This window comes from Mercenaria mercenaria, chromosome 5 (assembly GCF_021730395.1).
Source record: "Mercenaria mercenaria strain notata chromosome 5, MADL_Memer_1, whole genome shotgun sequence".
NCBI lineage: Eukaryota > Metazoa > Mollusca > Bivalvia > Venerida > Veneridae > Mercenaria > Mercenaria mercenaria.
Genome location: NC_069365.1, coordinates 32,749,947 through 32,762,148, shown reverse-complemented (window position 1 = coordinate 32,762,148; position 12,202 = coordinate 32,749,947). Strand labels below are relative to the sequence as shown.

At 33.6% G+C, this 12,202-nt stretch overlaps 1 protein-coding gene across 1 annotated transcript; it reads right to left on the bottom strand.

Moving 5' to 3' along the window:
• Positions 1 to 263: 263 nt before the first annotated feature.
• On the bottom strand, positions 264 to 11,561 carry LOC123553883 (toll-like receptor 4). Its single transcript, XM_053544846.1, has 2 exons — positions 11,522 to 11,561; positions 264 to 4,155 (listed from the first exon to the last, which is right to left on the bottom strand). Exon 2 carries the CDS (start codon positions 3,632 to 3,634, stop codon positions 2,027 to 2,029), a length of 1,608 nt encoding a protein of 535 aa, XP_053400821.1. The 5' UTR covers positions 3,635 to 4,155; positions 11,522 to 11,561; the 3' UTR covers positions 264 to 2,026.
• Between the last annotated feature and the right edge of the window lie 641 nt (positions 11,562 to 12,202).

The window sequence follows — 12,202 nt, the reverse complement described above, 5'->3', positions numbered from 1 at the left end:
TTGGTTGCAAAAAAGGAAAAATGTTACATAAGCAAGATCAAATAAATGGCACGAAATACAAATACAATAAAAATATATTAATTAAAGGTGATACCATATTACAATGATGACATTAGTACATATGCGAGTCTAGGTCAGATGTGAAGCACTGAAGGTTCACACTGTCCTTGATGTTATAAGGCAAGGCGTTCCAGTATCTGATCGTGCGGGGGAAAAACGAGTTCATATCATATTTTGTCCTTGAAGATGGAATGATAAAGTTTAAATTTCTAGAGGCTGTCAGGTGGTTATGATCTACAGAGACGAGGTTGTGTGATATTTTATACAACATAATTAAAGATGCATGTATTCTTCTCTGTTCTAATGTCTGCCATTTAAGAATTTCAAGCATTGATGTTACGCTGCTTTGGTACGAGTAATCATTCATAACGTATCTGGCTGCAGCTCTTTGTACCTTTTCTATCTCACATGCTAAGTTTTTCTGCCATGGATGCCATATGCTGTTACAGTATTCTAATTGTGGGCGGACGTATGTTTTGTAGGCAGTTTCTTTGATATATCATTATGAAAATGCTACCTACATGTCAAGCATAGATCTGTCATGTGATTTAAGCAAAACAAAAATGCAAAGAAAATAAGGAAAATAGCTCTACAGAGCAAAAAAAAAAAAAAAAACCAACTGAGAACTATTTGTATCCGCCATTATGCCAGTTTTTTTTTCGCGCCATTTTTCTATTTAGTGTCTGTATGCCTAAATTGTATTTCCCTTTTATATTCTATATAAAACTGACATAACCAAACATAGTTAGACCCATTTCAGAGAACAAATCCTTACCTCATTTTAAAGAGTTTTGATAAAACCGATATAAAATGAATAGAAAAGTAGGGGTAATGTATCTGTTAAGAGAGATTTCTCTTGTCACGTACATTTTCTTACTGTAAAATCACATCAAAATCACACTGCTGTGACCTGGAAGTACTACTCATACTAAAATTGAGCTCCACTTCACCAAATACAACCTGCTCTCCAGTATGTCTAAACACCGAACATGAGTCATGTCCGCGGACATGACTGGCAAATACCGAACGTGAACGATTATTATTTTATTAAAGCAATATATTATGTTTTTGTGATTTAAATTGATTATTTATGCTAAAAAACTAGTGCATACCAAAAATATTTAAAATTCAAGCAAATTAATGCTTTTAATTTATATGAAATAGATGACTGGCGATCTGATTCATGTACGTGAACGGACTGGTAAATACCAAACATGAGAGATTATTACTCGATTAAAGCAATATATTATGTGTTTTGGTTTAAAATGATTGTAAATATTAAAATACATGATTGTACATACCAAAAATGTACTACATTCAAGCACATCAATGATTGGTATTATATATAATACAATACGGGCGATCTGTTTTATGCAAACGAACATGACTGGTAAATACCGAACATGAGCGATTTTTATTTTATTAAAGCAATGTATTATGTTTTTGTGATTTAAATTGATTATTTATCATAAAATACTAGTGTATACCAAAAATATTTAAAATTCAAGCGTATCAATGCTTTTAATTTATATAAAATAGAAAACTGGCGATCTGATTCATGTTCGTGAAAATACTGGTAAATACCAAACATGAGCGATTATTATTCTATTAAAGCACAGGAGTCTGAAATTTTATCAATAAGACCATAAAAGTCTATCTTTACAAAAAAATACTCCCTATATATATATAAAATAAACACCAGGAATGAAACGTCAAAAACCCAGGGTCCGCTGAAAATACGCACGGAACACAGGGTGATCGCAATTTAGCGAGCGTGGTGAAGAAATAACACTAAAATACACCTACCACATTCGACAGTATTCAAATCTGATACACTTTACAAGAGTAATCAGACATTTTCTGAGGTTTTCTGAGATTTTCAGCTGTCGCCGTAGCCATTCGCTGACGTCACAACAACAACAACAATTACAGCGCCGAGATAAAGACAAAATACTTATTTTATCCTTTAAAATTTGTACATCGAGTAAATAAGTACAAATCCCCGGTCCTCATTTGCGTACGAAACAAAAACGTCTTTATCGTATTCCCTGTCATCAATAGGTTGGTAACCGCCCGTTAACTTGAATTTAGTCATATAAAATAAATATCGCAAATTCCAATGGCATTTAAACCTGTAGATGAGACCACAAGAGACAATGATAAGGAAAGCAAAAATGCAGAGACTGACAACTGAAATAAGGATATAATATGTCGGCGGCAAACATTCCGAATGCAATTGATCATAGTTTACTTTGTCAAGTGTTAAATTTAGTCTATACTCATTTTTGCATTTTGTTTCTTGCATATTCTGAAATTTAACCCTAAATTTTTTGACCCATTGAAGAAAGTCTAAATTATAACAGGTACAGTTAAGCGGGTTACTTGGTAATTTAATTGTAAAATACATCAGGTTGTTCATTGATGACCTTACGTCACTGGGAATTGATATTATCTGATTATAGCTGAGATCAAGATAGTGCAAATTCTTTAAAGCTTTCAAAAAAGTCATACTTGCTATTTTGTTGAATGAAAGATATAACTGTTCGAGATGTATTTGGTTTTCAAATATTCCATCAAGCAAATGTGTGATACTATTTCTGCTTAAATCTAAAACTCTTAGACTTTTATATTTATAAAACAAGGAAATACCATTTAAAAGTTGATAGCCGAGAAAGTTATTGGATACATTTAGAAATTTTATAACAGGTGAATGCTCAAATAATTTTAAAGACACTTGAACGATGCCTGGCATGTTTTCTGACAAATCTAGATATTCAATATTATTTTTTCTTTCTGATATATTCAGGGAGTTGTTACCGTAAGGGGTTATGTTCAACTTTCGCAGACGATCATCTAGAATTGTAAAATAGTCCTTTACTTGAAAACGCGTAAACATTTCTAAATTTACGTCAGTGTCTTCTGTTTGAGGGTATTCCGTAAGTAGCTTTAAAATCCGGTTTGTGTTGTTATGAATAAAGTTGTTAGGAGTGTGACTAATGAACATTTTGCTTGTATCAAAATATACAAGATTTCTGAATGTGCCTCTTTCAAATATTTCGTCGACATATTTCCCGTACATTAACATGTTATCTTGTACAGAGAGATATTTTAAAGTTTTTGGAAAGTAAGGTATAGCATCATCTTCTACATGCACAATATTATTTCCTGCTATGGAATATACTTCAAGATCTGTATCATTGAAATATGCAATATTCTCTTTTCCGAGAGCTGAACAACCGTTAAACTTGTAGTAGTCATAGACAGAGTTCATATTCAGTCTTTTAAGACGCTTTAAAGTGTTGTTACATTTTAAACCATTGGTAATATTAGTGAAGCCAAGCTTTGTATTCCAGGACAGATCTAGGTCCTGTATATCCGGTAAAACTTTAAACATTCCCGGCTGTATTGTTATAATTGAACAGTTTGAAAGGTAGAGACTTTGTATTTGAGTGTTGTTTTCGAATATTAGGCTTGTTAAATAAGGAATACGACAACGGCCATATTGACCTGAAAAATATAGTTTTGATAGGCGTGATATGTTTGGTAATTGTTTATCATACAGCCCGTCAATCATCAATGTTTCCAAATTTCGTAAATATTGCAATGACTGTGGATATGTTTCGTTCTTGTCAAACTTATTAATGTTTTGTTTTAAGGTCGAGATACTTAAGTGACTTTAAAGGCTTAAAAGCTTGTTTGTGGACCGCATGGTAGTGTATTTTATTTAAACTTAAATCGAGCATTTCAAGGTTTGACAAGCCGACAAAATCTCGATCTTCAAGTTGCTTTATGTTGTTTTTTGCCAATGACAATTTTCGTAGAGAAGTATAATGTTTCCAAGTTGATCCAGGCAAAGAAATTACAATATCCCCAACCATGTTCAGACATGAAATATTGTTTGGCAAATGTTCTGGTACTTCTGTTAAATTCCGATAACTGCAGTCGGCACACACTTCTGTTGAGCCGATGGTCAACAGTTCACACTTTAGTTCAGATGTCTTCGTCATTTTTCTTCTGTCATTGTTGTTATTGTTAAGTGTCGTGGAACAAAATACCTCAGTTCCGTATGCCAACAAGACAATTAACCAGTAAATCCTGAAAGGAAAAGCAAACGATGTAATGAATTCTGTTATAAAGATCCAAACGGAACTACCTCAAAGATCTCACACGAACGGTTGTGTTCTGAGAACGTATCCCTTTTAAAACTAATCTCTTAATAGAGTATTATGTCTCTCACATAACGAATATATATACACATTACTACACCGACAAAGGGAAGCGAAAAGAAAGGGCAAACCAAAACATAAAGGGGGGGGGGGGGGGGGAGAGACTTACTGGTTAATTGTCTTGTTGGCATACGGAACTGAGGTATTTTGTTCCACGACACTTAACAATAACAACAATGACAGAAGAAAAATGACGAAGACATCTGAACTAAAGTGTGCCTAGTTATTGACCCATGTCGAGTTTTGAAGTTGACGCAGATTTAATAAAAAGATAAACTATCTGACCACCAGGTAGAAAATAGGTGTTAAGAGTGTTAAGAATGTTTTTCTATGATATTGCCTAGTGACATAGTTTTATATCCCAGACAACCCTATTTTAAATCTGTTCTACAATTTCTAAAACGGAGTGTTCTAACTAAATTTCCTGTTGAACATCTGGCATCTAATATGTTAAGAATGTTTTATTTATGATGTTTGGTTTTATAGAGACAAACACTCTTACCAGGTTTAAAGTTCGAATATAAATGATAGTTTCTAGTGTGTTAAAGATGTTTTCAATAGCTTCACCTAGTGACATCTGCCTTTAGATAATCCACTTTCAAACTTGATGTAGATTTTATGAAGACAAACACTCTAACCAGATCTATATGATATATCCAGTAGGAAAAAACATAATCTAGAATGTTAACAAAGTTTTATTATGGCTGGGCAAATATCTAGAGTGTTAAACTGTAACGATGGGTGATGACGAAAGAAAACGGATGACGCACAGAGTGTTACCACAATAGGGTCACTTTAAGCACTATACTCAGATGTGCTTAAAACTCGGGTGCGCAACCCCTAATCTTGTACAAATTTATGACGGTTGTTGAATACTTTGGCGATATGTGTAACACGAATTATCTCTGACGGATGGAAGAACAGACGAAGCAAAATATATATTTCCCACCACATCGTGTCAGGGCTTATCACTGTTATATGCATGCTTTTCCTACAGCACATAATCAAATTATCTTGAGATGGTCCCCTTGAAAATCTATCGTCTTAAGTGTTCACACTCCACTTTTTCTTTATTCGCTAATGTCTCATTCTGCTAACTGTTATTCATTATCGTTGAAGGTAGTAATTTTGTACCGTTTCAAGACACTCTTTTTTTTTTCGGAAACTGTTTCTAATGATACCATTTGCCGTATTAATTAAAATTGTAATATCCAGACCAAATTTCTTAAAACGTCTGAAAATGGAAGAATAATCATAGATTTGATTTTAGAAACTTCACGGATCCATCCTACTCTTTAAATGTTGCTTCGCATTATAATATAAATTCATAATGCTAATGACTATATTTATGCCAAAAATAATATAACATGTATCGCTTATGTAAAGATATTTCTTGCTATTATTCTTGAATGAAATTTTAACAAAGTATTGCACAGAAAAGAACAAAACGTGAGCGCTTTTCCGACAAAACTATGTTTTACACATGTTGGATTCCAAGTGTTATTGGTATTAATGGAAACGGGCATGCTGATACTAAAGCAAAGAAATCTTTTTCATTATCCATTCAATACTAGTAGCCAGACCTAATCTACTTTTAGATGAAAAGTCATTTTTAAAGCGGAAACAACTTCACGACTACTAATCTAAATTTTAGTACAAGCAATTATCTTTAAAATTAAAAAAAAATTAAATCTGTATTTAGATTGAGTTAAAGACATATGGTAGCATAGTTATACCACTGGTAATTCCCATACACTTTATACCAAGAAAAAGAACTATTTCCTGCAGATAGTGTACTGTTGAAATGTTCTCTTTCTATCTCAAAACTGTCTTCTTCCTAATTCCCACTCTGAATGCATATGCATTTGTCAGTCCGCTTCAACAAAGCAGTATTATTTACTCTAGCAGTATGCGGAAAATTAACTTAAAATAAAAAAAATTCAACAATTTCCTGATGGATTATCACCAACCTTTGTCTACAGTAACCTCACGCTGACCATAGCTTTATCAGATCAAGTGGTTCCAACGTTGTTTGAACGGTGAATTTTACACAGAACAGATGGTGAAATATGGCCGATTGTATAAATTTCCGGTCTTGTACGTATGTTTTAAAGGAATTTAAAGAATCCGTTATATGATAAATTGAATGGAAAGACGGGTGCAAATATCTCAGTTTCTTAGCACATGGGTCCGTTTAGCTAAGATTTGTGCCGTTTATTCAAACACTTCTGTACAGTCCGGCGGGGAAAGGCCATTTTTGTCAATTTTCGGCATATCACATCATATATAGGGCTTATCGGGAACAAGTAATTATTGAAACACTTCTTATTTAAAACGCTAACTCTTAAAACAAAGAATGTGGATTTTCATAGAATTATCCGGGTTTGTTTTAGAAAAATCAGCCGAAAACCTAACGCAACGCTGTTTCGAGCTGGTCGCTACGCAACGCAGTCAAATGAATACCGTTCTGTGTCTTACTTGGAAAGTCCCACACAGAATAACTTAAGAACTTTCTTTATCATGATGCAGATCCCCAATTTCTAGTATATTGCACACTTTATTTTTATATTCGCTTAATATTAGACATATATTTTGCGGGCATTTGTCAAAAAAAGGACAAAAATGAATATCGAACAATATCATCAATATTAGTCAGTAAAAACAAGAACCAGTTAAGGGATGTAACTCCGCCACGTATGGTATTGAACATCGTACCAAAACAATCACAAGCGGGGTAACTCTTTAAATCAGTATTGTTGCATTTCATTCATTTTTACTCCCTTAAAGCGATGAATTGCTATTTTATTACTGATATATTGTGCATTTAAGCTGTTCGTACAAAATAAATCTGATCCATGGTAAATAGTATTGATCAGTTGTCTGTATATGTTTTCATTCATATGCCTGATGTAGCGTTCATCTATTTTCAGAGAGATAAATCACAGAGAAACAAGAACGTCGAAAATAACGAGAAAAAAAATACTTGTCGTTCATAAAACAAAAACGTCGAAATAAGCTTTATGTTCGCCATTCAAAATTGAAAACAAACGGACTATCACGTATTGAGTGTACACTATATACTGTCTAAAGGTTAGGCGGTTTAATTGTGAACATTCAATACGAGCGTACACGGAATGCGGGAGATTTAATGCTGACCGTTATTTAGCCGGTAAAGACTTGCTCTTTTTTATTAATCAAACGTGCCATTTTATTATTGTCTTCAGTAAAGCATTTACCGCACATATAATCCAACAGTCATTACATTAGTCTTAAAATGATACTATTATGCCATTGTTTAATCAGTATTTCCCTCAGGTAGACAACAAAAATGCAAATGTAAAAGTTGCATACATAAAAGTGCAAAATACCTACATCGTTTATGCAGACACCCATATGGTATACGCTTGACTTTTCGTTGATAGCTCAGCTCAATAGGGAATAATCGAAAAACCTACGACGTGTCCGGGGATAAAAATAATCAGTTTCGGGAAAGACAGTGGACTAAATCTTAGTTTTGATGATTTACTAGTAATAAAAACTCACTTTTTACCTGGTGTATCTGATGTAATAGATAATTTACAGGGTATGTTTTAACTGAATGGCGGTGTCGAGTATATGGGATACACTTTTATTTTGGACCCTGTAAAGATGGTAATGAATAGTTTCGGAATGATAAACTGAACACAGTGAATAGTTTGTAAAAGGACCCTCGATATTGAACGATAGATCTTAGTGAATAAACAAAAAAAAAATGGCAAAAAGAAAACATAAGAGATGTATGTAATGCAATTTATTATGTGATATAAAACAATGTTATCTGTCTTTCCTCTCCTAATTTGTAGAGCAGAAAATATTTTTTATTTACAATTTCGTCAAAATGTTGATCCGATTTATTGATAAGGGAGGTTACCCTGTAAGTCAAGTTTTCTATTTCTGGCCTTAGCATGACCTACTTACCTATCTAATTTTCTATAAATAGAACACACCGCAGATATACCATACTGCAACGCGTGAATTGCGGACAAGGGAGCGTTCATGCATTTTACAATAACCTTTCAGTAAACTTCGAAGAGAATATCAAAAAATAAAAATACGGAAAATTACACTTTACCTGCATAAAATTCCTTGAAAAGACGTATTAGAAATTAAATAAAGGAATCATTAAGCATATATATGTTAACTTATTTTTAATCTTTTGTCTTATTTTCTTTGTTGATTACAGTACTGTAATGTCAGAATGTGCACATTTTTGCAGATTCATTTTACAGTTGTATATCTATATAATTGTTATGGTTACCTTTACTTTGAAGCATAGAGTTTCCCAATTGTGACCACATGTACAACTGGTCAGAATATTTCTAAATATTTTATAAACTCATCTTGATTCTAACCTTTGACTTTTTTTTACTTATGTGTCATATACTTATTATTTACAGATATTCACTGCTTGCTAAGTTTCTTGTAATATTAGATGAAAATCCGTTTACCGTTGGTCCAAAAAAAATGAATTCTATGATATTCCAAAAGTATATAAGAAAGATTCATGACATTTGCTTTGTGAATAGGGGCAATATAGAGATTATTCATGTTATATCATTCTTTTCTTGAACAAAATTTTTGGTTGTTTTGGCAACGGAAACTGTATAATCTGCATTCTGAATCTATAATGTAGGTGACTAAGGACCATGAAACTTCATCAGTGAATAGAAAACACTCATTACATTATATGATAATAAAAATAATGGTTTCTGTGAACCACAACTTTGAAACAATTATCTTTCAACATTTCCTCATTTCCCAACAAACTGCATTTCTGTGAAACTTCATACACATACTCCTGTATATAAGAACTTTTCACAGGTGCTGACCTTAGTTGGTGAAATAATTACTTTAATTTTGTATGTAAAGGGACCACCTACTCGCAATGTCTATGTCATTGTATTATGTGCTAATGTTGATAATTTGTAACCAGACTAACCAAACTAATAATTACGTGATTTCTCTTATTGCAAAAAAAGTACTTCAGACACAACACTTGGCGGCGTCTTTGATGCTTGCATCAATGAATTTCCTTGTACCATTTTAGACTGGCTCATCGTAATTTGCGCTAGAAAGTGAAATCTAACGCCGTAAAATTGTACCCGCGGGTACAAAATTATACCCGCGGGTATAAAAGTATACCTGCTGGTATAAAATTATACCTGCGGGTACAAAATTATACCTGCAGGTATAAAAAATGTACCCGCAGTATAAGTATTGTACCCGCGGGTACAAAATTATACCTGCGGGTATAAAAATTATACCTACGGGTGTAAAATTATACCTACGGGTATACAATTATACCCGCAGGTACAATTTTTATACCCGTAGGTATAATTTTTATACCCGCGGGTATAATTTTGTACCTGCGGGTATAATATCATACCTGCAGGTTTAAAATTATACCCGCGGGTATAAAAATTATACATACAGGTATAAAATTATAGGGTATAAAATTATACCCGCGTGTACAATTTTTATACCTGCAGGTACGTTTCCAATTTATACCCGCAGGTATATATTTATACCTGCAGGTATAATTTTTTAATGACTGTGGTACCTGGAAACTTTCGACCCAAATGGTGCGCCATACATAGTGGTATAAAAGTAGTTAAGAACGTCTCCCATTAGTATAAGACGTTGTTTTTCATGTAGTAGTCTTTTAAATTTTACATTTGAAAAACTACAATTTCATTACATGTTACTGTCTGTTTCTTTCATTCGAAAGCAGTATTCAAGAGCTTTGTTCCACCGAGTTCAGAAGCACTTTAAAAACGCAACACCTTTTGATGTTCAGCTAAAATTTATTGTGAATATATTATCATTTTCCCTTTATATTTCCCATCATCTTGTAGATACTGTTCGCTTTCAAAGCCTTTGCAATTAGAAAAACCGTTAGCGAACAGCATGGATCCTGGTGCGCAGGCTGGTCTGGATCCATTCTGGTCGCAAACGCACTATGTTGGTTTACTCATGGCGCGGCTCATATTTATAATAAAATACAAATGAGCGTTAAATAGTGTTAATGTTACGATGCAAATATATGTGATTACATGAACTGTGAACTTCATATGGTTGCAAAACTTGATTAAGTATCATATATTAAAATTTGTTTAAGATGGCTAAAATTTCTTTACTAGCGTTTCCAAATCTGTTAATATGGTATCCATGAATTGTAATAGTATTTAATAACTTACAATGATGAGACAGACCCGTATGAAATCATCAACATTTGAGCAGATTGTTTTTCATGGAAAATAATTGAGCCGCACCATGAGAAAACCAACACAGTGTGTTTGCGTCCAGCATGGATCCAAACCAGCCTGCGCATTCGCGCAGTCTGGTCAGGATTCATACTGTTCGCTTTCAAAGCCTTTGCAATTAGAAAAACCGTTAGCGAACAGCATGGATCCTGGTGCGCAGGCTGGTCTGGATCCATTCTGGTCGCAAACGCACTATGTTGGTTTACTCATGGCGCGGCTCATATTTATAATAAAATACAAATGAGCGTGTGGGGTATCTATTATCATATGAATGACAATTGTAAAATATTTACTACATTAAAGCTGAAATGTCTGGTTATGTTACCAAAATCAGCACTAGGCACATCTGAAATCAATTTAATATGTACATATATTTTGACCGTATCCTAGCCTGTATAAGAGTTATGCGTATTCAAACGAAATGTCGGCAGAGCCTGATTCCTATATTCCCAATCATTCCCCGCTGCCGCTTGGGTTTAGAAAAGCCATATGATACGCAGGTAGGCATGTAAATTCCTCTTTATTCAAAACAATGTTGTTATATCTTGAATAAAAATTTAAACGTACGTTAAAACTTTGCAGAAACTCTGTATAAAGAACAGGAGTATACAACGAGAAAGAAAACTGACAATTTCTATTACAGTTTCCAAGACACAACTACTCTAGACTTGTACTGCTTGCTACCGTAACATACATAGAGAAAAAAAAATAACATATCTTGAAATTGCTAGCTAGAAAAACTCTGAACTGTTACAGTAAAACAATATGTAAAACATCGTCTAATATCACGTGTTGATTATTACGAAAGAGTTAATGTTAATGAAGTGGAGATTAGCTTTTTAAAAAAAGGTCACTGAAATGCATGTAATAAAACTGCTTTGTGACAAAAGTAATAAAATATATTAAACAATTTAGGATTTGAATAATGCTAACCTCATTTTAAATATCCAGTGTCATCGACTGCGAACGGCGCTACATCTCAAATGATAACGGAAACCCTTCCTTGTTTACTTAAGTTCATTTATCAAATTTCAATGTGACCGAGTAGATAAGAATCACAAAAAATACCTGAATGAAGCACATGATAATCCAATAAATGCTTCCTTCTCTACCAGCGAATGTGTACGTCTTTCGCAAAAATGGGCATTTTGAAAATTTCGTTATCTCTAACGAACTAAATCAATCAAACCGAGTAGGTTTTCATTTGTTCGGTTGTGTTCTATGCTTACAAAGAATGTCTTTTTAATATTTCAGACTAAACTCTATATGAGCCACACCATGAGAAGCCATCATAGTGCATTTGCGACCAGCATGGATCCAGACCAGCCTGCTGCAGTCTGGTCAGGATCCATGCTGGTCGAAAACGCACTATGTTGGTTTTCTCACGGCGCGGCTCATATGGAAATCTCTAAACAGAGTTTTAGTGGTAGGTGTTCATGTCAAAGAATGTCATCAGAGATTCGTTTAACAGTTAAGATTAAATCATCCAACATGTAATCGAAAGGGTTGAAATTTTAGTGTCCGAAATGTTTTTCTTATAACTGATGATAAGTCTGCACACGTTTTTGATATCACAGTTGAATGTAAATGATATGTACTAATCAAAACCCTAAA

Coding starts and splice junctions, on each gene's coding strand:
- LOC123553883 (XM_053544846.1), bottom strand. CDS start 3,634: ATGATTGACGGGCTGTATGATAAACAATTACCAAACATATCACGCCTA.